This window comes from Schistocerca cancellata, chromosome 5 (assembly GCF_023864275.1).
Source record: "Schistocerca cancellata isolate TAMUIC-IGC-003103 chromosome 5, iqSchCanc2.1, whole genome shotgun sequence".
NCBI lineage: Eukaryota > Metazoa > Arthropoda > Insecta > Orthoptera > Acrididae > Schistocerca > Schistocerca cancellata.
In genome coordinates, this window is record NC_064630.1 from 27,588,163 (window position 1) to 27,612,216 (window position 24,054).

The 24,054-nt window shown below is 51.3% G+C and overlaps 1 protein-coding gene across 1 annotated transcript in view; it reads right to left on the reverse strand.

Moving 5' to 3' along the window:
* Positions 1-24,054, reverse strand: part of LOC126187875 (putative fatty acyl-CoA reductase CG5065) — a 483,618-nt gene that overhangs the window by 110,897 nt on the left and 348,667 nt on the right. Inside the window, exon 6 of the mRNA XM_049929207.1 lies at positions 13,907-14,114. Coding sequence (XP_049785164.1) covers positions 13,907-14,114 — 208 coding nt within the window. The remainder of the gene's footprint in view (positions 1-13,906; positions 14,115-24,054) is intronic.

The window sequence follows — 24,054 nt, forward strand, 5'->3', positions numbered from 1 at the left end:
AATCGTAGGGGGAGACCAAGAGATGAATACACTAAGCAGATTCAGAAGGATGTAGGTTGCAGTAGGTACTTGGAGATGAAGAAGCTTGCACAGGATAGAGTAGCATGGAGAGCTGCATCAAACCAGTCTCAGGACTGAAGACCACAACAACAACAACAATACAGTTGTCAAGTGCTCTAAGACAAATTTTAGGCTGCCAGCTCAACTTAATCATTACCAGTACCTTCTGTTACGTCGTCACGATAATTCTCCCTGCTGCACCACTAAAAGTCAAACCTAGCAATCCGCATTGGCTTGTAATATTGTTTTAACTTTTACGCACGTCAGTTATACCACACAAATCTATTTATTAATCGTCGCACACCATTTTTTTCCTATGTCAACTTTTTCTTGGCGTATTCAATTCACCATCAATCAATGTAATTCTTTTAGTGCGGTATTGTGAATTATCTATTTTCCGAGAAAGATGTCTTTTTTTTCCTCTTGTTACCTCATAAATGCTGACATCTTTTCGTGGTGTCTTCTGTGCAGCTCACAACAAGAAATCTGCTTTGGTACAGCTGAATTTTGAATATAAATACTTTGGGTTAAAGATTTCCTTGGTAACACAAATTCGTTTTAATGCTGAGGACCAAAAATAGTTTTTCAAAACGAGAACCAGCTGACAGGTGAGTAAATTTACGAGGGTGTGCTGAAAACTAATGCTTCCGAACTTTTCATGTGAAAACTCTTAAAACTTTCTAAATAAAACGAACATTCTACATCTTTATTATTCACATCTACATATTTATTTCTCAACCGATGAACGCACTTCTTCTACGGAGACCAGTCTGTTGATACCGTCATTGTAGAATGTTTGACTTTGTTGGCGGAGCCATAACTTCACCTGTGCTTGCGCGGCTTCGTCACTATCGGGGTGAAGTCCTCGAAGGTGTTCTTTAAGTTTTCGAAACAGATGAAAATCGTATGGGGCCAAATCGGGATTGTATTGAGGATTATCGATGACAGTAAACCCAAGGCGTAAGATTGCTGCGGGTGTCGCAACGCCCCTGTGTAGTCTAGCACCGTCGTGCAGAAGGAAAGGGTGCTCTATGTGTGAAAGAAATCTTCGAATTCGAAACTCAGTTAGGGAACGCTATTTCTCCCGCAGTAACGTAGTTACGTTACACACTGCCATGTTAACACACTACAATTCGTAGCACTCTAGTGGCAGAGGGCTGCAAATATGCAGACAGGAAGAATAAAGATGTAGAATATTGGGAACGTTTGTTTTATTTAAAAAGCTTTAAGAGTTTTCTCATTAAAAATTCTGAGGCATCACTTTTCAGCACGCCCTCATAATTACATATTCACTGAACTTCACAATCACTGTATGAACACCTTGTTGGGAGTACCCTTCGTGTGAGTACTGTAACTTCAGTCATAAACCCGCTGTTTCTACATCACTTACTCTGTATGATTCTTACAAATGTATTATTATCATTCAAATTTTACCTACTCAATACAAATTATTCGATAGCTTTCCCTGTTTTTCTTTCTATTGAACGTTAAGATTTACCTCTCACACTCATTTTTCCATGTTTTCAATATTTCCTTGCATACTGATTTTGGGTATTCCCTGTTCCCAGATATTTTAGGTCCATCTACAATACCAGTGCTAAGGATCTTCTACATTGGATGTCATCGGGACACTGTAATAGTCCTCCCCCCACCACTCTCTCAGTTACACACATACAGCTATATGAGGCACATCTCTAACGTAATTGGTCACTGGCAATTTGTGAACATATATTTTCGACACTTTGCTAATGGTTTTTTTTATCTGTGATCCCAACTGATGTTCCTTTAATAGCCACCTATCATTGAATTACATGTTTTAGGAAATATGTAATGTTTTGAGTTTTTTTAATTCAACATGAACATCCATAAAACCTGGACTAGTTTTTTCTGCCTTTCTTTAATAGTCAATTACTTCCCCCCCCTCTCCCTCTCCTCCATGAACTATGGACATTGCCATTGGAGGGGTGGCTTGCACATCTCAGTGATGCAGACAGCTGTACTGTGGGTGCAACCACAGCAGAGGTGTGCCTGCTGGGAAGTCAGACAAAGTTTATGGCTCCAGAAGAGTGATTCTGTGACTTCTGTAACTTAAAAAGGAACTATATATTACATTACTACTGATTAACACCATTTAAGCAGCAAAAAACTACTGAAAGCATGACTACGTCTACCATTCCACTCTCGAATGGCGCGTGGGAAAAAGGAACACCTAAATCTTTCCGTTCGAGCTCTGATTTCTCTTATTTTATTGTGATGGTCATTTCTCCCTACGTAGGTGGGTGTCAGCAAAATATTTTCGCATTCGGAAGAGAAATTTCGAAAATAGACCTCGCCGCAAATAAAACCGTCTCTGTTTCAGTGACTGCCACCCCAACTCGCGTATAATATCAGTGACACTCTCACCCCTATTGCGCGATAACACCAAACGAGCTGCCCTTCTTTGCACTTTTTCGATGTCCTCCGTCAATCCTACCTGGTAAGGATCCCACACCGCAGCATTATTCCAGCAGAGGACGGACAAGTGTCATGTAGGCTGTCTTTTTGGTGGGTTGGCGTATCTTCTAAGTGTTCCGCCAACAAAGCGCAGTCTTTGTTTCGCCTTCCCCACAATATTATCTACGTGGTCTTTCCAATTTAAGTTGCTCGTAATTGTAATTCCTAGGTATTTAATCGAATTGACAGCCCTTAAATTTTGCGATACATCGTACACCCAAAATTTATCGAATTTCCCATAGCACTTTTTTTTTTGTTTGTTTAGTGCCAATTGTCACTTTTCGCACCATACAGAAATTCTCTCTAGATCATTTTGTAATTGGAATTGATCGTCTGATGATTTTACTAGACGATAAATTACAGCGTCATCTGCAAACAATCTAAGGGGGCTGCTCATATTATCACCTAGATCATTTATGTAAATCAGGAACAGCAGAAGGCCTATGACACTACCTTGCGGAACGCCAGATGTTCTACTCGATGACTTACCGTCTGTCACTACGAACTGTGACCTCTCTGAAAGGAAATCACGAATCCAGACACACAACTGAGACGATACTCCATATGCACGCAATTTGATTAATAGTCGCTTGTGAGGAACGGTATCAAAAGCCTTCTGGAAATCTAGGAATATGGAATCGATCTGAGATCCGTGTTGGTTATGTATCAATAAGTCATTTTCTTCAACTTTTGTAGTCCTGTCTTCCTCAGTTGCGTGTAATATTACGGTACATTGATAATTTTTACTTATGGACCGTCTGACAGCAACTGAATAAAACACAATTTTAGTGCCATACGCGTTTCGCGATACTTCAATAGTTACACTCATAAGTTTGGCAATAACATTCGATCTTTGGCAAAAACATTTGACGGTCGACAACAGAAACCAAAACATTGCATTAAAACAAGCGTTCAGTGCATAGTGCTGTGGAATGTCGAAAAAACCGCAAATTGGCGATCATAAGAAGAAGAAGAACACCATAAATGCAACAGGAGCGTAATATGTAAGAAATTGTCCACGCAACCTGTAAGTACAGTTCAAAACATTACTACTTAATAGGAAATACCAACCACCAGAACTGCTTATAACATATAGACACAGTGACAAAAATGTAAATAAAATAGCTAACACATGTACATATTCCAGGCCACTGATGATGCCTTGCAGAAAATAAAGGCGAAACGCGTATGGCACTAAAATTGTGTTTTATTAAGTTGCTGTCAGACGGTCCATAAGTAAAAATTATCAATATACCGTAATATTACACGCAACTGAGGAAGACAGGACTACAAAAGTTGAAGATGTCAATACAGCTATGTCAAGCATTCCCTGTCAACGTGTACAATAGGTTCAAGAAAATACATCTGAGACTCTATAAGACGATACAGCACATAAAATTCAACAAAACATGCAAAAAGAACGATTTAATTCCAAGTTACATTAATGTAAAGGTTAAAAACAGTTCTACAGTGCCACAAAAGTCGAAATCATTTGCAGAACGATATTGGTTACTACATGAAATTAAGAAGCTCTATTCGAAAAAACAGCACCTAAACACGATGCTCTATGAGACTCATCTAGAATTGGCAAAAAACGTAGGAAACGCCGCAGTTTTCATGGCACTAGTAGAAAAAACTGAACACAACACATACACAACAATGAAACATTTACAAAACAAACGTAAACAGAAGATAATGAAACTAACAGTAAAACAGACGCAAAAATACATTTACATTTTAAATGTGAAACCACATGAACACCAACACGCATTCCATCCACGCTTAGTTAACCTAACAGAGACAGAACTATACGAAAATGAAAAAATGCTCTTGGAAAAAGGTTTGAAACACTGCACCAATAGCAAAGTGAACAATCAATACATAGAAAATCTCATAGTAGAAACTGAACACATTCTTACACGTGAAGAACAACAAAATAATTGTGAAATAAACATAGGACTGACAAGAGAACTAGTAAAAGAAGAAATTAAAGGTATAATAAAACAAACACAGCAGACACACAATAAGAACAACCAAACAGAAGCAGCCACTATGAAAAGGTTAAAACAAAAGTTAACAAACAATAACGTATTAATAACAAGAGCAGACAAGGGAAATGTAACAGTACTCATGGATAAAGAGCAATACATCACAAAAGCCAAGGAATACATATACACCAATCCCATACAAATACTGAAGTCTGATCCAACCACACGATTACAGGCAAATGTGAAACGAACACTGAAAAACATTGAACACACACTCACAGACAAACAGAAATACTACTTAATACAGAAAAACCCACAAGCACCAACACTCCGCAGTCAACCGAAAGTACATAAAGATGGAATGCCAATGAGAGCTGTTATCAACTTCAAGAAATCCCCAACATACCACATAGCCAAACACCTCCAAAACTTAGTTACAAAATACTATAAGTAGAAAACAACAGAACAGAGATAAACACAGGAAACCTAATACAAAACATACAGAACATACAGGTACCACAGACAGCATCACTGATTTCATTCGATATAGAAAATATGTCTACCTCCATCCCTATCACAGAAACAATAGAAATAATAGAACAAAATCTCTCATCCCACAGCAACCTCACCACAGACGCAATAAAAGAAATAACAGATATGCTCAGACTGACAACTGAACAAAACTACTTTCAGTTTGAGAAAGAATAATATCTACAAACTGATGGACTGCCCACAGGATCCCCAATATCAGGAACACTAGCAAACATTTTCATCAGTCACCTAGAAAATCAGATATTTGAAAAGATAACCACAAATGAAAGTTTCAAAATCATATATTGGTACAGATACGTGGATGACATTATTTGTCTGGTAGATGAGCCAAGTGAAAAAAATAGATGAACTCCATTCAGAAATAAACAAAGATCATCAGAACATAAAATTCACACTTGAAAGAGAAAACCAAATACATTTTCTTGACATTACAATTAAAAAAGAAAAAGGCAAACATACATTTAACATATTTAGAAAACCAACAGCCACAGACACAATAATACATTCCACATCCAACCACTCTCACAGCCAGAAACTTGCAGCACTAAGACACATGTAACATAGATTAAACAGAATCCCACTCAGCAAGAGAAACTATGAAAAAGAAATGAGTACAATCATACAAATAGCTAGGAACAACGGGTATGACACACATGTGGTACACAGGCTCAATCAAAAAAATAAAAACACAAATAAAAAACAAACACAACATTTCCAGAATACAAAAGAACTCACAAGCTGAAAACTTACAAACACACTCAACAAACACACACAATGACAACACCACACAGAAAAGAACCAGATGGTACACCATGACCTACACACATAAACTAACACACAGAGTTGCAAACATCCTAAAGAGACAGGGCTTCAAAATAGCATATAAGCCTGGGCAAACCCTTCAATCACACCTAAGCCAGCCAGCTACCAAGAGGGACAAATTCCAACAATCAGGAATATATGAACTTGAATGTCAAAGTTGTGATGCACTATACATAGGCATGACATGCAGGAATTTTGAAACAAGATACAAAGAACGTATCAGATGTTGGAAGTATGAAACAAACCATTCCACATTTGCAGAGCATTTAAAACACTACAACCATCATCCTACAAACATGGAACAAGAAATGAAAATAATGAGAATAAGCAACCATGACAAACATCTTATACAAACGCAAGAAAACTTCCACATCCAGAAAGCCATAGCAGAAAACAAACATGTGATAAAAGAACAAACACACATGAGACCTAGATGCACTGGACATTCCATCTCGGAAATCGCTAGGGAATTCATTACTCCCAGATTTACAAAGTCAAGAATGCGCCGAGAACATGAAATTTCGGGCATTACCACTCACCATGTACAACGCAGTGGCCGACGGCGCCCACGTAACGACTGAGGGCAGCGGCGTTTGCGTAGAGTTGTCGGTGCTAACAGACAAGCCACAATCCGCAAAATAACGACAGAAATCAATGTGGGGTGTACGAATAACCTATCCGTTGGAACAGTACGGCGAAATTTTTAATGGGCTACGGCAGCACACGACCGACGCATGTGCCTTTGCTAACGGCACGGCATAGCTTGCAGCTGCTCTCCTGGGTTCATGAGCATATCAATTAGACCCTACTAGACTGGAAAACTGTGGCCTGGTCAGATGAGTCCCGACTCCAGTTGGTAAGAGTTGATGGCAGGTGTCGAGTGTGGCGCATACCCCTCGAAGCCATGGTCCCAAGTTGTCAACAAGCCACTGTGCAAGCTCCTGCTTCCTCCATAATGGTGTGCGCTGTGCTCAAATGGAATGAACGGGGTCGTCTGGTCCAACTGTACAGATCATCGACTGGAACTGGCTATGTATGGCTAGTGGGAGACTATCTGCAGCCATTCACGGAATTCGTGTTCCCAAGCAAGAACAGAATTTTTGTGGGTGAGGGATCCCAGTTGTTCACGATTGGTTTGAAGAGCATTCTCCACAGTTCAAGCGAATGACTTGGCCAACCACAATACACAACATGAACTGCATCGTACTTTAATACTCGGCAGAAATCAAACCTGCATTTGGATCGAACTTCCTGAACTCTTGTGCAAAAAGGTGTGCAGTATACTGCTGCATCCACTTTCAATAAGGTGCTACTCGAATTCAAAAATCTTAGCAGTAATCTACGCGCTTTCAAATCGAAACTGAAGAGTTTCCGCATGAGTGACTCGTTCTACTCTGTGGAGCAGTTCCTTGAAAAATTAACCCCGATTTTTATTGTACTGCTGATAGCGTTTACTTAAACCTATGGACTGATTTTTTTAACGTTCATGAACATTTATTTTTATCTGTTATTGCGTTTACGTTGTAATTTCATGTACTGAAACGTTCGATGACCTTGGAGATTTGCTCTTCAGTTTGGTCCTACGGAAGTTGACGAGTAAATAAATAAATAAATAAAATTTGTGGGACATGGTCGAGAGGTCAGTTCGTGCACAAAATCCTGCTCTGGTAATACTTTCGCAATTATGGACGGCAACAGAGTCAGTATGGCTGAATGTTTGTGCACGGGACTTCCAACGACTTCTGGTACCCGTGCCACATCGAGTTTCTGCACTAAGCTGGGCAAAAGGAGGCCCCACCGTCAGTTTATACGATCTAAAGGGCACTGAGGATTTCAGCCAATATAGTGGCCCTCTGTCGCGAATGGATAATAATAAGAACTTAAAACGATAATAATGATTACCGTCTATCGTACGAGTAATCTAGTGGTATTACCGACAAACTCCTTAAGCAACCAAGCAATTATAATCGCGGATGTTCGCAGTTGTGCCCGTGTATATCCACCTCAACGTGGGCTTCTTTGTTATCGCTAGATACATCCCTTAGGTTTTGGGAGGAGCGTCGCATCGCTTCGCCGCAGTACCGGCAAGGCGTGGTGAGCCCCTGGTGCCGGGTGCCCCCGCGCCGCCGCCGGCTGCCCTGGCTGCCCTGGCTCACCTGCCCTCTTTGGCCCTGGCTGCCCTGGCTCACCTGCCCTCTTTCGCCCTGGCTGCCCTGGCTCACCTGCCCTCTTTGGCCCTGGCTACCCTGGCTCACCTGCCCTCTTTGGCCCTGGCTGCCCTGGCTCACCTGCCCTCTTTGGCCCTGGCTGCCCTGGCTCACCTGCCCTCTTTGGCCCTGGCTGCCCTGGCTCACCTGCCCTCTTTCGCCCTGGCTGCCCTGGCTCACCTGCCCTCTTTGGCCCTGGCTGCCCTGGCTCACTTGCCCTCTTTGGCCCTGGCTGCCCTGGCTCACCTGCCCTCTTTGGCCCTGGCTGCCCTGCCCTCTTTGGCCCTGGCTGTCCTGGTTCACCTGCCCTCTGTGGCCCTGGCTGCCCTGGCTCACCTGCCCTCTTTGGCCCTGGCTGCCCTGGCTCACCTGCCCTCTTTGGCCCTGGCTGCCCTGGCTCACCTGCCCTCTTTGGCCCTGGCTGCCCTGGCTCACCTGCCCTCTGTGGCCCTGGCTGCCCTGGCTCACCTGCCCTCTTTGGCCCTGGCTGCCCTGGCTCACCTGCCCTCTTTGGCCCTGGCTGCCCTGGCTCACCTGCCCTCTGTGGCCCTGGCTGCCCTGGCTCACCTGCCCTCTTTGGCCCTGGCTGCCCTGGCTCACCTGCCCTCTTTCGCCCTGGCTGCCCTGGCTCACCTGCCCTCTTTGGCCCTGGCTGCCCTGGCTCACTTGCCCTCTTTGGCCCTGGCTGCCCTGGCTCACCTGCCCTCTTTGGCCCTGGCTGCCCTGCCCTCTTTGGCCCTGGCTGTCCTGGTTCACCTGCCCTCTGTGGCCCTGGCTGCCCTGGCTCACCTGCCCTCTTTGGCCCTGGCTGCCCTGGCTCACCTGCCCTCTTTGGCCCTGGCTGCCCTGGCTCACCTGCCCTCTTTGGCCCTGGCTGCCCTGGCTCACCTGCCCTCTTTGGCCCTGGCTGCCCTGGCTCACCTGCCCTCTTTGGCCCTGGCTGCCCTGGCTCACCTGCCCTCTGTGGCCCTGGCTGCCCTGGCTCACCTGCCCTCTTTGGCCCTGGCTGCCCTGGCTCACCTGCCCTCTTTGGCCCTGGCTGCCCTGGCTCACCTGCCCTCTTTGGCCCTGGCTGCCCTGGCTCACCTGCCCTCTTTCGCCCTGGCTGCCCTGGCTCACCTGCCCTCTTTGGCCCTGGCTGCCCTGGCTCACTTGCCCTCTTTGGCCCTGGCTGCCCTGGCTCACCTGCCCTCTTTGGCCCTGGCTGCCCTGCCCTCTTTGGCCCTGGCTGTCCTGGTTCACCTGCCCTCTGTGGCCCTGGCTGCCCTGGCTCACCTGCCCTCTTTGGCCCTGGCTGCCCTGGCTCACCTGCCCTCTGTGGCCCTGGCTGCCCTGGCTCACCTGCCCTCTTTGGCCCTGGCTGCCCTGGCTCACCTGCCCTCTTTCGCCCTGGCTGCCCTGGCTCACCTGCCCTCTTTGGCCCTGGCTGCCCTGGCTCACTTGCCCTCTTTGGCCCTGGCTGCCCTGGCTCACCTGCCCTCTTTGGCCCTGGCTGCCCTGCCCTCTTTGGCCCTGGCTGTCCTGGTTCACCTGCCCTCTGTGGCCCTGGCTGCCCTGGCTCACCTGCCCTCTTTGGCCCTGGCTGCCCTGGCTCACCGGCCCTCTTTCGCCCTGGCTGCCCTGGCTCACCTGCCCTCTGTGGCCCTGGCTGCCCTGGCTCACCTGCCCTCTTTGGCCCTGGCTACCCTGGCTCACCTGCCCTCTTTCGCCCTGGCTGCCCTGGCTCACCTGCCCTCTGTGGCCCTGGCTGCCCTGGCTCACCTGCCCTCTTTGGCCCTGGCTGCCCTGGCTCACCTGCCCTCTTTGGCCCTGGCTGCCCTGGCTCACCTGCCCTCTTTGGCCCTGGCTACCCTGGCTCACCTGCCCTCTTTCGCCCTGGCTGCCCTGGCTCACCTGCCCTCTGTGGCCCTGGCTGCCCTGGCTCACCTGCCCTCTTTGGCCCTGGCTACCCTGGCTCACCTGCCCTCTGTGGCCCTGGCTGCCCTGGCTCACCTGCCCTCTTTGGCCCTGGCTACCCTGGCTCACCTGCCCTCTTTCGCCCTGGCTGCCCGGGCTCACCTGCCCTCTGTGGCCCTGGCTGCCCTGGCTCACCTGCCCTCTTTGGCCCTGGCTGCCCTGGCTCACCTGCCCTCTTTGGCCCTGGCTACCCTGGCTCACCTGCCCTCTTTGGCCCTGGCTGCCCTGGCTCACTTGCCCTCTTTGGCCCTGGCTGCCCTGGCTCACCTGCCCTCTTTGGCCCTGGCTGCCCTGCCCTCTTTGGCCCTGGCTGTCCTGGTTCACCTGCCCTCTGTGGCCCTGGCTGCCCTGGCTCACCTGCCCTCTTTGGCCCTGGCTGCCCTGGCTCACCTGCCCTCTTTCGCCCTGGCTGCCCTGGCTCACCTGCCCTCTGTGGCCCTGGCTGCCCTGGCTCACCTGCCCTCTTTGGCCCTGGCTACCCTGGCTCACCTGCCCTCTTTCGCCCTGGCTGCCCTGGCTCACCTGCCCTCTGTGGCCCTGGCTGCCCTGGCTCACCTGCCCTCTTTGGCCCTGGCTACCCTGGCTCACCTGCCCTCTTTCGCCCTGGCTGCCCTGGCTCACCTGCCCTCTTTGGCCCTGGCTGCCCTGGCTCACTTGCCCTCTTTGGCCCTGGCTGCCCTGGCTCACCTGCCCTCTTTGGCCCTGGCTGCCCTGCCCTCTTTGGCCCTGGCTGTCCTGGTTCACCTGCCCTCTGTGGCCCTGGCTGCCCTGGCTCACCTGCCCTCTTTGGCCCTGGCTGCCCTGGCTCACCTGCCCTCTTTCGCCCTGGCTGCCCTGGCTCACCTGCCCTCTGTGGCCCTGGCTGCCCTGGCTCACCTGCCCTCTTTGGCCCTGGCTACCCTGGCTCACCTGCCCTCTTTCGCCCTGGCTGCCCTGGCTCACCTGCCCTCTGTGGCCCTGGCTGCCCTGGCTCACCTGCCCTCTTTGGCCCTGGCTGCCCTGGCTCACCTGCCCTCTTTGGCCCTGGCTGCCCTGGCTCACCTGCCCTCTTTGGCCCTGGCTGCCCTGGCTCACCTGCCCTCTTTGGCCCTGGCTGCCCTGGCTCACCTGCCCTCTTTGGCCCTGGCTGCCCTGGCTCACTTGCCCTCTTTGGCCCTGGCTGCCCTGGCTCACCTGCCCTCTTTGGCCCTGGCTGCCCTGCCCTCTTTGGCCCTGGCTGTCCTGGTTCACCTGCCCTCTGTGGCCCTGGCTGCCCTGGCTCACCTCCCCTCTTTGGCCCTGGCTGCCCTGGCTCACCTGCCCTCTGTGGCCCTGGCTGCCCTGGCTCACCTGCCCTCTTTGGCCCTGGCTGCCCTGGCTCACCTGCCCTCTGTGGCCCTGGCTGCCCTGGCTCACCTGCCCACTTTGGCCCTGGCTGTCCTGGTTCACCTGCCCTCTGTGGCCCTGGCTGCCCTGGCTCACCTGCCCTCTTTGGCCCTGGCTGCCCTGGCTCACCTGCCCTCTTTGGCCCTGGCTGCCATGGCTCACCTGTCCTCTTTGGCCCTGGCTGCCCTGGCTCACCTGCCCTCTGTGGCCCTGTCTGCCCTGCCTGCCCTGGCTCACCTGCCCTCTTTGGCCCTGGCTGCCCTGGCTCACCTGCCCTCTTTTGCCCTGGCTGCCCTGGCTCACCTGGCCTCTTTGGCCCTGGCTGCCCTGGCTCACCTGCCCTCTTTGGCCCTGGCTAACCTGCCCTCTTTGGCCCTGGCTGCTCTGGCTCACCTGTCCCCTTTGGCCCTGGCTGCCCTGGCTCACCTGCCCTCTTTGGCCCTGGCTGCCCTGGCTCACCTGCCCTCTTTGGCCCTGGCTGCCCTGGCTCACCTGCCCTCTTTCGCCCTGGCTGCCCTGGCTCACCTGCCCTCTTTGGCCCTGGCTGCCCTGGCTCACCTGCCCTCTTTGGCCCTGGCTGCCCTGGCTCACCTGCCCTCTGTGGCCCTGGCTGCCCTGGCTCACCTTCCCTCTGTGGCCCTGGCTGCCCTGGTTCACCTGCCCTCTTTGGCCCTGGCTGCCCTCGCTCACCTGCCCTCTTTGGCCCTGGCTGCCCTGGCTCACCTGCCCTCTTTGGCCCTGGCTGCCCTGGCTCACCTGCCCTCTGTGGCCCTGGCTGCCCTGGCTCACCTGCCCTCTTTGGCCCTGGCTGCCCTGGTTCACCTGCCCTCTTTGGCCCTGGCTGCCCTGGCTCACCTGCCCTCTGTGGCCCTGGCTGCCCTGGTTCACCTGCCCTCTTTGGCCCTGGCTGCCCTGGCTCACCTGCCCTCTTTGGCCCTGGCTGCCCTGGCTCACCTGCCCTCTTTGGCCCTGGCTGCCCTGGCTCACCTGCCCTCTGTGGCCCTGGCTGCCCTGGCTCACCTGCCCTCTTTGGCCCTGGCTGCCCTGGCTCACCTGCCCTCTTTGGCCCTGGCTGCCCTGGCTCACCTGCCCTCTTTGGCCCTGGCTGCCCTGGCTCACCTGCCCTCTTTGGCCCTGGCTGCCCTGGCTCACCTGCCCTCTTTGGCCCTGGCTGCCCTGGCTCACCTGCCCTCTTTGGCCCTGGCTGCCCTGGCTCACCTTCCCTCTGTGGCCCTGGCTGCCCTGGCTCACCTGCCCTCTTTGGCCCTTGCTGCCCTGGCTCACCTGCCCTCTTTGGCCCTCGCTGACCTGGCTGCCCTGGCTCACCTGCGCTCTTTGGCCCTGGCTGCCCTGGCTCACCTGCCCTCTTTGGCCCTCGCCGACCTGGCTGCCCTGGCTCACCTGCCCTCTTTGGCCCTGGCTGCCCTGGCTCACCTGCCCTCTTTGGCCCTGGCTGCCCTGGCTCACCTGCCCTCTTTGGCCGTGGTTGCCCTGGCTCACCTTCCCTCTGTGGCCCTGGCTGCCCTGGCTCACCTGCCCTCTTTGGCCCTTGCTGCCCTGGCTCACCTGCCCTCTTTGGCCCTCGCTGACCTGGCTGCCCTGGCTCACCTGCGCTCTTTGGCCCTGGCTGCCCTGGCTCACCTGCCCTCTTTGGCCCTGGCTGCCCTGGCTCACCTTCCCTCTGTGGCCCTGGCTGCCCTGGCTCACCTGCCCTCTTTGGCCCTTGCTGCCCTGGCTCACCTGCCCTCTTTGGCCCTCGCTGACCTGGCTGCCCTGGCTCACCTGCGCTCTTTGGCCCTGGGTGCCCTGGCTCACCTGCCCTCTTTGGCCCTCGCTGACCTGGCTGCCCTGGCTCACCTGCCCTCTTTGGCCCTGGCTGCCCTGGCTCACCTGCCCTCTTTGGCCCTGGCTGCCCTGGCTCACCTGCCCTCTTTGGCCGTGGTTGCCCTGGCTCACCTTCCCTCTGTGGCCCTGGCTGCCCTGGCTCACCTGCCCTCTTTGGCCCTTGCTGCCCTGGCTCACCTGCCCTCTTTGGCCCTCGCTGACCTGGCTGCCCTGGCTCACCTGCGCTCTTTGGCCCTGGCTGCCCTGGCTCACCTGCCCTCTTTGGCCCTGGCTGCCCTGGTTGCCCTGGCACACCTGCCCTCTTTGGCCCTGGCTGCCCTGGCTCACCTGCCCTCTTTGGCCCTGGCTGCCCTGGTTGCCCTGGCTCACCTGCCCTCTTTGGCCGTGGTTGCCCTGGCTCACCTTCCCTCTGTGGCCCTGGCTGCCCTGGCTCACCTGCCCTCTTTGGCCCTTGCTGCCCTGGCTCACCTGCCCTCTTTGGCCCTCGCTGACCTGGCTGCCCTGGCTCACCTGCGCTCTTTGGCCCTGGCTGCCCTGGCTCACCTGCCCTCTTTGGCCCTGGCTGCCCTGGTTGCCCTGGCACACCTGCCCTCTTTGGCCCTGGCTGCCCTGGCTCACCTGCCCTCTTTGGCCCGGCGCGTGGCCTCGCGCGCCGCCAGCGTGACGAGCCCGTTGATGGCGAAGTCGACGCTCATCACCTCGGCGTGCAGCTCGCCGCGGCAGTACATGCTGCGCAGCACGCCCTTGCCCGCCGCCGCCAGCAGCCCCACCGGCCCGTTCAGGCTGTCCACCCAGCCCGCCACCGGCTCCTTCCACGACGGCGTCACTGCGGCAACCACCAACAAATTGGTTCAAATGACTCTGAGCACTATGGGACTTGACATCTGAGGTCATCAGTCCCCTAGACTTAGAACTACTTAAACCTAACTAACCTAAGGACATCACAAACATCCATGCCCGAGGCAGCATTCGAACCTCCGACCGCAGCAGCAGCACGGTTTAGGACCGAAGCGCCTAGAACCACTCACCCACAGCGCAACCACAAGCATCATCACCACTTTCAGCCTGTACAGTGACCACGCCTGACTCACGAGGACTATACTTGTCACACTACAAATTGTATATGCACATGGAAATCAAGACTGAATGGGGTCACTGACTTCTGAAAGACATCCACAGTCCAGTCTGAGAGTACCAGAGTAGTGGGGCACAAGGACATCGCCCCACATTACGGGTCGCCTACATTCTGGAACAAGTATACATTCAGGAGCAAACCTACACTAGTGGCCATTAAAATTGCTACACCACGAAGATGACGTGCTACAGACGTGAAATTTAACCCACAGGAAGAAGATGCTGTGATATGCAAATGATTAGCTTTTCAGAGCACTCACACAAGGTTGGCGCCAGTGGCGACACCTACAACGTGCTGACATGAGGAAAGTTTCCAACCGATTTCTCACACACAAACACCAGTTGACGAGCGTTGCCTGGTAAAACGTTGTTGTGATGCCTAGTGTAAGGAGGAGAAATTCGTACCATCACGTTTCCGACTTTGATAAAGGTCGGATTGTAGCCTATCGCGATTGCAGTTTATTGTATCGCGACATTGCTGCTCGCGTCGGTCGAGATCCAATGACTGTGAGCAGAATATGGAATCAGTGGGTTCAGGAGGGTAATACGGAACGCCGTGCTGGATCCCAACGGCCTCGTATCACTAGCAGTCCAGATGACAGGCATCGTATCCGCATGGCTGTAACGGATCGTGCAGCCACGTCTCGATCCCTGAGTCTACAGATGGGGACGTTTGCAAGACAACAACCACCTGCACGAACAGCTCGACAACGTTTGCAGCAGCATGGACTATCAGCTCAGAGACCATCGCTGCAGTTACCCGTGATGCTGCATCACAAACAGGAACGCCTGCGATGATGTACTTAACGACGAATCTCGGTGCACGAATGCCGAAATTTCATTTTTTCGGATGAATCGAGGTTCTGTTTACAGCATCGTGATGGTCGCATCCGCGTTTGGCGACATCGCGGTGAACGCACATTGGAAGCGTGTATTCGTCATCACCATACTGCCGTATCACCCATTGCGATGGTATGGGATGCCACTGGTTACACGTCTCGGTCACCTCTTGTTCGCATTGACGGCACTTTGGACAGTGGACGTTACATTTCAGATGTGTTACGACCCGTGACTCTACCCTTCATTCGATCCCTGCGAAACCTGCATTTCAGCAGGATAATGCACGACCGCATGTTGCAGATCCTGTACGGGCCTTTCTGGATACAGGAAATGTTCGACTGCTGCCCTGTCTAGCACATTCTCCAGATCTCTCACCAACTGATAACGTCTGGCCAATGGTGGCCGAGCAACTGGCTGGTCACAATACGCCAGTCGCTACTCTTGATGAACTGTGGTATCGTGCTGAAGCTGCATGGGCAGCTGTACCTGTACACGCCATCCACGCTCTGTTTGACTCAATGGCCAAGCGTATGAAGGCCGTTATTACGGCCAGAGGTGGTTGTTCCGGGTACTGATTTCTCAGGATCTATGCACCCAAATTGTGTGAAAATGTAATCACATGTCAGTTCTAGTATTATATATTTGTCCAATGACTATCCGTTTATCATCTTCATTTCTTCTTCGTCTAGCATTTTTAATGGCCAGTAGTGTATTATTCTCTTTTGATTGATAGGTCCTTAAACAACTGTTCTGCTAAGATGATTATGACCCTCTGGGGACAATCCGTACTTTTTACTGACACATCCGTAACCTATTGTTCCCCCACCCATCTGTCTCCCCCTCCTCACCCGCCCATCATCCTCCATCCGTTTGGGAACAACGGTCGCTGACACAAGCACATATTTGATGTCAATTTGATTGACTAATTAATTAAATCGATCAATTAATTAAATCCCCGCCCCTCTGGAAACCTCCAGCCATCCCCCTCCCCTGCCCCACCTGAAAATTGGCGGGAAAAAGGCTCAATTGATCAGTCATTTGGAGGGAACCGATTGCAGTGTATGGAATATTGTTTAAACAATTTAGAAAATATATTTTATTTATATATTTAAAGAATTTGGTGGGGATTCGATGGCGGTGTATTGAATATTTAAGCAAATGCGCCACTTTTTTCCAATCACATAAGCAAACACGTAATTACAACATCAGAGATTGCTTAAACATATATGAAACGTGAGAGACGCCTTTCGAAAGTAAATGTCTGTCTGGGAATAGATCCAGAAATACTGCTGGTGTCAGTTAATTCTTGGTCACATGATCGTGATGTAGGGGACACGGTAGCTATTTCACACACACATATTGACAATGTCACAAAGCTAGTAGCAGGCTGACTCAAAATACACTTTTAAAAAAAGATTGTTGCATAGAAAGAGAAAGAGAGAGAAAGAGAGAGAGAGAGAGAGATGTATATGCTTTGCAGATGACATAGGAACTAGCATGGGATATTTCATTCCTCGATGGGCTCTAAGCTGCTCCAGTCTTCCTGATGCACTTTCTTGTGCTGCATCTCACGAAATGCTTCAGGAGTTATTAAATCTAAAGCAGAGTATCACATCTTGAAGATGTCACAAATATTGCTTGAGAATACATGCCACGGGAAATGTTAATTAAATCGTTAAGATTTGCTTCACTATTTGCTTCGCGCAGTTTAAAACCACTCGAAATAAAAAAATATCGACGGTGCAGAGTAGTTTGCGTGCATATACAACAGTGTTATGTTTTTGACGAGAAATTTCATTAAATAATCCAAACGTATTATTATTTGACATCACGATTGGAAGTGGTGATGTATGATATGATACGTAGAATTTCAAATTTCGACGTGAATTTATACTGTCACAGTTACAGAGTTCCCAACCACTACAGTTCTGCTAAGTGTATTTTCTTTTCAAAAGCGCTGAAGGATTCATAAGTTGCCTGGTTTTCTGCACTACACCAGGACGAAGAAGTATGGAGAAAAGGGTCTACCACAGGAGGGGATAGTAGCAACGAAAACAACAAATACCTACACAAGACAGACTCCACTGTGATGCATTGAGAAGCACTGAACACGACATACACTTAAACCGCAATTCAATCTGTAGCAATAAGTTGGCATGGTTAGATGTCAGAGATTGTTATGAGTGAGGAATTCGACGTCGTAGTTGGGGTTCTAAAGCACTATAGAATTCCTAGATTCGTTCTTTCCGCTACATTCCGAAGCAGGAAGGCCTACTGCATGACAGAATAGAGACAAAAGCAAATATCACTGTAAAGACAGAGTCCACTGCGATGTATTGAGAAGTACTAAACACGACACACGTGAACCATGACCCAGTCCATAGTAATAAGCTGTCATGGCTAGATTTCAGAGATTGCTATCAATCGGGAATCTGACGTCGCGACTGTGTTTTTAAAGCACTATAGAATTTATATCTCCACTACATTCAGAAGAAGGAAAGCTCTACTCCGTGAAGGGATAGAGCGCACGGCAAATACACTCCTGGAAATGGAAAAAAGAACACATTGACACCGGTGTGTCAGACCCACCATACTTGCTCCGGACACTGCGAGAGGGCTGTACAAGCAATGATCACACGCACGGCACAGCGGACACACCAGGAACCGCGGTGTTGGCCGTCGAATGGGGCTAGCTGCGCAGCATTTGTGCACCGCCGCCGTCAGTGTCAGCCAGTTTGCCGTGGCATACGGAGCTCCATCGCAGTCTTTAACACTGGTAGCATGCCGCGACAGCGTGGACGTGAACCGTATGTGCAGTTGACGGACTTTGAGCGAGGGCGTATAGTGGGCATGCGGGAGGCCGGGTGGACGTACCGCCGAATTGCTCAACACGTGGGGCGTGAGGTCACCACAGTACATCGATGTTGTCGCCAGTGGTCGGCGGAAGGTGCACGTGCCCGTCGACCTGGGACCGGACCGCAGCGACGCACGGATGCACGCCAAGACCGTAGGATCCTACGCAGTGCCGTAGGGGACCGCACCGCCACTTCCCAGCAAATTAGGGACACTGTTGCTCCTGGGGTATCGGCGAGGACCATTCGCAACCGTCTCCATGAAGCTGGGCTACGGTCCCGCACACCGTTAGGCCGTCTTCCGCTCACGCCCCAACATCGTGCAGCCCGCCTCCAGTGGTGTCGCGACAGGCGTGAATGGAGGGACGAATGGAGACGTGTCGTCTTCAGCGATGAGAGTCGCTTCTGCCTTGGTGCCAATGATGGTCGTATGCGTGTTTGGCGCCGTGCAGGTGAGCGCCACAATCAGGACTGCATACGACCGAGGCACACAGGGCCAACACCCGGCATCATGGTGTGGGGAGCGATCTCCTACACTGGCCGTACACCACTGGTGATCGTCGAGGGGACACTGAATAGTGCACGGTACATCCAAACCGTCATCGAACCCATCGTTCTACCATTCCTAGACCGGCAAGGGAACTTGCTGTTCCAACAGGACAATGCACGTCCGCATGTATCCCGTGCCACCCAACGTGCTCTAGAAGGTGTAAGTCAACTACCCTGGCCAGCAAGATCTCCGGATCTGTCCCCCATTGAGCATGTTTGGGACTGGATGAAGCGTCGTCTCACGCGGTCTGCACGTCCAGCACGAACGCTGGTCCAACTGAGGCGCCAGGTGGAAATGGCATGGCAAGCCGTTCCACAGGACTACATCCAGCATCTCTACGATCGTCTCCATGGGAGAATAGCAGCCTGCATTGCTGCGAAAGGTGGATATACACTGTACTAGTGCCGACATTGTGCATGCTCTGTTGCCTGTGTCTATGTGCCTGTGGTTCTGTCAGTGTGATCATGTGATGTATCTGACCCCAGGAATGTGTCAATAAAGTTTCCCCTTCCTGGGACAATGAATTCACGGTGTTATTATTTCAATTTCCAGGAGTGTATCATTGCAAGACAGAGTTCACTGCGATGTATTGAGAAGCACTAAAAACGACACACACAAACCACAACTCAGTCCGTAGCAATAGCTGCCGTGGGCGGATGTCGGAGATCACTGAAACACTCGCACATGCCGTGCACTCGTGACCCAAACGCCCACACACGGGGCGCCCGTCTCCTCGTACACCGCCAGTGCTGACGTTCAGAGGTCTGTGAAAACTTCCCCCAGCCGCCGCCGCAGTCGTGGGCGCGCCTGTACGCCAGAGTTCACCAGCCGCCGGCCACGGAGGGCGTCCGGGGACGACTGGAGTGGTAGGAATTCGGATGTTATCAGTACGTCCCATCCAACACACACACACGTCCGTTCTGCCGCGCTCACCCAGCACGCCGGTCACTTTACGAGTCGTCGCTGCCGTGGGCGAGATCAGACATGTCGGCGCTTTCTTTGTACCTGTCGCCGGCTGAGACAATCCATTACTTCCGGTTGCCGATTCCTCGTGACCTTCGCTGCAGCCAGCTGCGGTGGACTGCGAAACAATCAGCGGCAGCGTGGGCGGGTACAGTAGTTCTAAACAATCCCACCCTGGCATAGACCCACTACTTTTAAAAATCCACTGTACCCAATCCAAAGTAGCGATGTTGTTGACCATACACCTCGAATTTCTCAGGAAAAATGCAGATTCCTCCCGTTTATACGAACTATTTTCGAACATAGAAGAAATTGGACAATACGCCCGTTTTCACATAGCGATCGTTACTTGTTGTGATAATCCTGTATAGGACTATGGCATAGGCTATATTCCCTCTGAGTTTTCGTACATCACGTAAAAAAAAGCACTCCGTCTTCAGGCCACGAGTGGCCTACCGGGACCATCCGACCGCCGTGTCATCCTCAGTGGAGCATGCGGATAGGAGGGGCGTCGGATCAGCACACCGGTCTCCCGGTCTCCCGAAGCCGCTACTATTCGGTCGAGTAGCTCCTCAATTGGCATCACGAGACTGAGTGCACCCCGAAAAATGGCAACAGCGTATGGCGGCCTGGATGGTCACCCATCCAAGTGCCGACCACGCCCGACAGCGCTTAACGCCGGTGTAGCCACTGCGGCGAGGCCGTTGCCACATCATGTAAAAACGTGTATTTTCTTATCTGCCATGTTATGCATCACAGGACTAGAATATTAAACTCATTTTTGGCGCCTTCTCACTTTCGGACTTCATGTTAAGGTAACAGCGCAGAGAAGTTGTAAAGTTTATGTTACATATCATTTTATAAATTCGATAATACATCTGATTTTATTACGATGGTTGTTTCTCCCTGTTTAGGTGAGAGATTCAAATATCGTTAAAAGATATCACCGCAACAAGAAAAGCGCCAAGTCAAGAACCATAACGTGGCGCCCTAGCCATAGCTTCCATGCACCTGGCGACATGTCACTAATCTCAAATTGACAGACAAATTAATTACATTGTTTGTGAGAGTCACTTTGCACGGCGAGTAATTTTTCTTTTTCAGCAGTCGAATTACACTCAACAGGTAGTTCGAATAGGATCCCTGCAAAGGAAGACGATGTTCTTTTCAGGGAACACTATTGAAAACTGACATTTGAAGCTGGCCGCAGAAGGACTCTACCGCCGGCAACATACATTTTGCATAAGAACTGCACTATTAAGAACACGACCACAACGACTATGTTACGTGCATAAAAAGCTGTCTTGGTTCTACAGGCACACATAAGAGTCGCAGATAGCATTACACTTTTTGGTAGAAATGCTGTCTGCAGTTTGGAATCAAGTCTGTCCAGTCAACCACATACTTGCGTTGGACCCTATGGAGATGTCTTTTGATGATACTCATTCCACTCTTTTATCTCGAAAAGAGTCACGTTCATGGAACGTATCTGCTACAGCAAAACTCCAACGTTATTATAGACAGTCCCTCTGCATCTTGTAACTGTTCCTCAGTCTCTTCCCCGCCTCCCTGCAGCTTTGTCTACGTGGTCGTCTCAGTTGAAGTTGGAAATCAGCAGAAGATGGAGAGCGCTATATTTACCATATATATCTACCACTTTCTGTAACCGATGTAGACAGGGTGAGCTGAGTTAATGGTACAGGACCATGTTTTGACCACTCGGTGGAAAAGGGGAACATGTTATTTTGTGCCATCCGACAGAGAAAACAACTACACTCCTGGAAATGGAAAAAAGAACACATTGACACCGGTGTGTCAGACCCACCATACTTGCTCCGGACACTGCGAGAGGGCTGTACAAGCAATGATCACACGCACGGCACAGCGGACACACCAGGAACCGCGGTGTTGGCCGTCGAATGGCGCTAGCTGCGCAGCATTTGTGCACCGCCGCCGTCAGTGTCAGCCAGTTTGCCGTGGCATACGGAGCTCCATCGCAGTCTTTAACACTGGTAGCATGCCGCGACAGCGTGGACGTCAACCGTATGTGCAGTTGACGGACTTTGAGCGAGGGCGTATAGTGGGCATGCGGGAGGCCGGGTGGACGTACCGCCGAATTGCTCAACACGTGGGGCGTGAGGTCTCCACAGTACATCGATGTTGTCGCCAGTGGTCGGCGGAAGGTGCACGTGCCCGTCGACCTGGGACCGGACCGCAGCGACGCACGGATGCACGCCAAGACCGTAGGATCCTACGCAGTGCCGTAGGGGACCGCACCGCCACTTCCCAGCAAATTAGGGACACTGTTGCTCCTGGGGTATCGGCGAGGACCATTCGCAACCGTCTCCATGAAGCTGAGCTACGGTCCCGCACACCGTTAGGCCGTCTTCCGCTCACGCCCCAACATCGTGCAGCCCGCCTCCAGTGGTGTCGCGACAGGCGTGAATGGAGGGACGAATGGAGACGTGTCGTCTTCAGCGATGAGAGTCGCTTCTGCCTTGGTGCCAATGATGGTCGTATGCGTGTTTGGCGCCGTGCAGGTGAGCGCCACAATCAGGACTGCATACGACCGAGGCACACAGGGCCAACACTCGGCATCATGGTGTGGGGAGCGATCTCCTACACTGGCCGTACACCACTGGTGATCGTCGAGGGGACACTGAATAGTGCACGGTACATCCAAACCGTCATCGAACCCATCGTTCTACCATTCCTAGACCGGCAAGGGAACTTGCTGTTCCAACAGGACAATGCACGTCCGCATGTATCCCGTGCCACCCAGCGTGCTCTAGAAGGTGTAAGTCAACTACCCTGGCCAGCAAGATCTCCGGATCTGTCCCCCATTGAGCATGTTTGGGACTGGATGAAGCGTCGTCTCACGCGGTCTGCACGTCCAGCACGAACGCTGGTCCAACTGAGGCGCCAGGTGGAAATGGCATGGCAAGCCGTTCCACAGGACTACATCCAGCATCTCTACGATCGTCTCCATGGGAGAATAGCAGCCTGCATTGCTGCGAAAGGTGGATATACACTGTACTAGTGCCGACATTGTGCATGCTCTGTTGCCTGTGTCTATGTGCCTGTGGTTCTGTCAGTGTGATCATGTGATGTATCTGACCCCAGGAATGTGTCAATAAAGTTTCCCCTTCCTGGGACAATGAATTCACGGTGTTCTTATTTCAATTTCCAGGAGTGTACAAACTATTAACTTTATCCAACAGAGAACTCGATACATATACCAAAAACAAATACGATCCTTCTGCTGGCATCGAGTATATGTGGCGATCCTGTTAAATATACAGATATTGATCGACTGGAGCAGGTGCCCAGTGGTCAAAGTCGCTTGCACAAACCAGTGCAAAGTTTCATCGTCTACAATGTAGGATGGCCGTATCCCACAGACTATCAGCCACAAGACAGGGTCCCCGTTTCGCTGTCTGATACATTGTTTTTCTGCTGTACTATGTCCAAGTAGCATAGTGCCACAGCTTTGTACACCACCATACATTTTGTTTTTTCCACCGCGACTTTGTGGTCTGTGTTAGGTTCTAAACTGGCATTAACATGTTTCGATCGACTCACTCTCACAGAAAACTGGACATCGCACAGTGTAAATCATGTTGCTGCTGCTCCCACAACACACATACTGAATGATTTCAATAAAAGATAGTCACAACATAAGGAAACTGGAAGAATGAGATTTTCACTCTGCAGCGGAGTGTGCGCTGATATGAAACTTCCTGGCAGATTAAAACTGTCTGCCCGACCGAGACTCGAACTCGGGACCTTTGCCTTTCGCGGGCAAGTGCTCTACCAACTGAGCAACCGAAGCACGACTCACGCCCGGTACTCACAGCTTTACTTCTGCCAGTATCGCGTCTCCTACCTTCCAAACTTTACAGAAGCTCTCCCGCGAACCTTGCAGAACTAGCACTCCTGAAAGAAAGGATATAGCGGAGACATGGCTTAGCCACAGCCTGGGGGATGTTTCCAGAATGAGATTTTCAAACTGCAGCGGAGTGTGCGCTGGTATGAAACTGTGAGTACCGGGCGTGAGTCGTGCTTCGGTAGCTCAGTTGGTAGAGCACTTGCCCGCGAAAGGCAAAGGTCCCGAGTTCGAGTCTCGGTCGGGCACACAGTTTTAATCTGCCAGGAAGTTTCGAAAGTGGAAGAGTTTGGCGGCATTGTGGAGCGTTTCCAAACAGCTGTTCGAAGGTGATTGATGACGTCTACATTTAAACTCATCTTTCATGGTGACGCGGTAGCAGATGGCTCGGTGTTCTATTTCGACTGATTCCTCATATTGCGATCATGTATGCGATCACTATTTCTGTGCTGGCCATGCCCGGAAGGTGCTACCCCTTCACCAAGACTCTCTGCATCTCAAACAAGTGATGTCAGTCAATCATTATGTGGTAATCAACAGC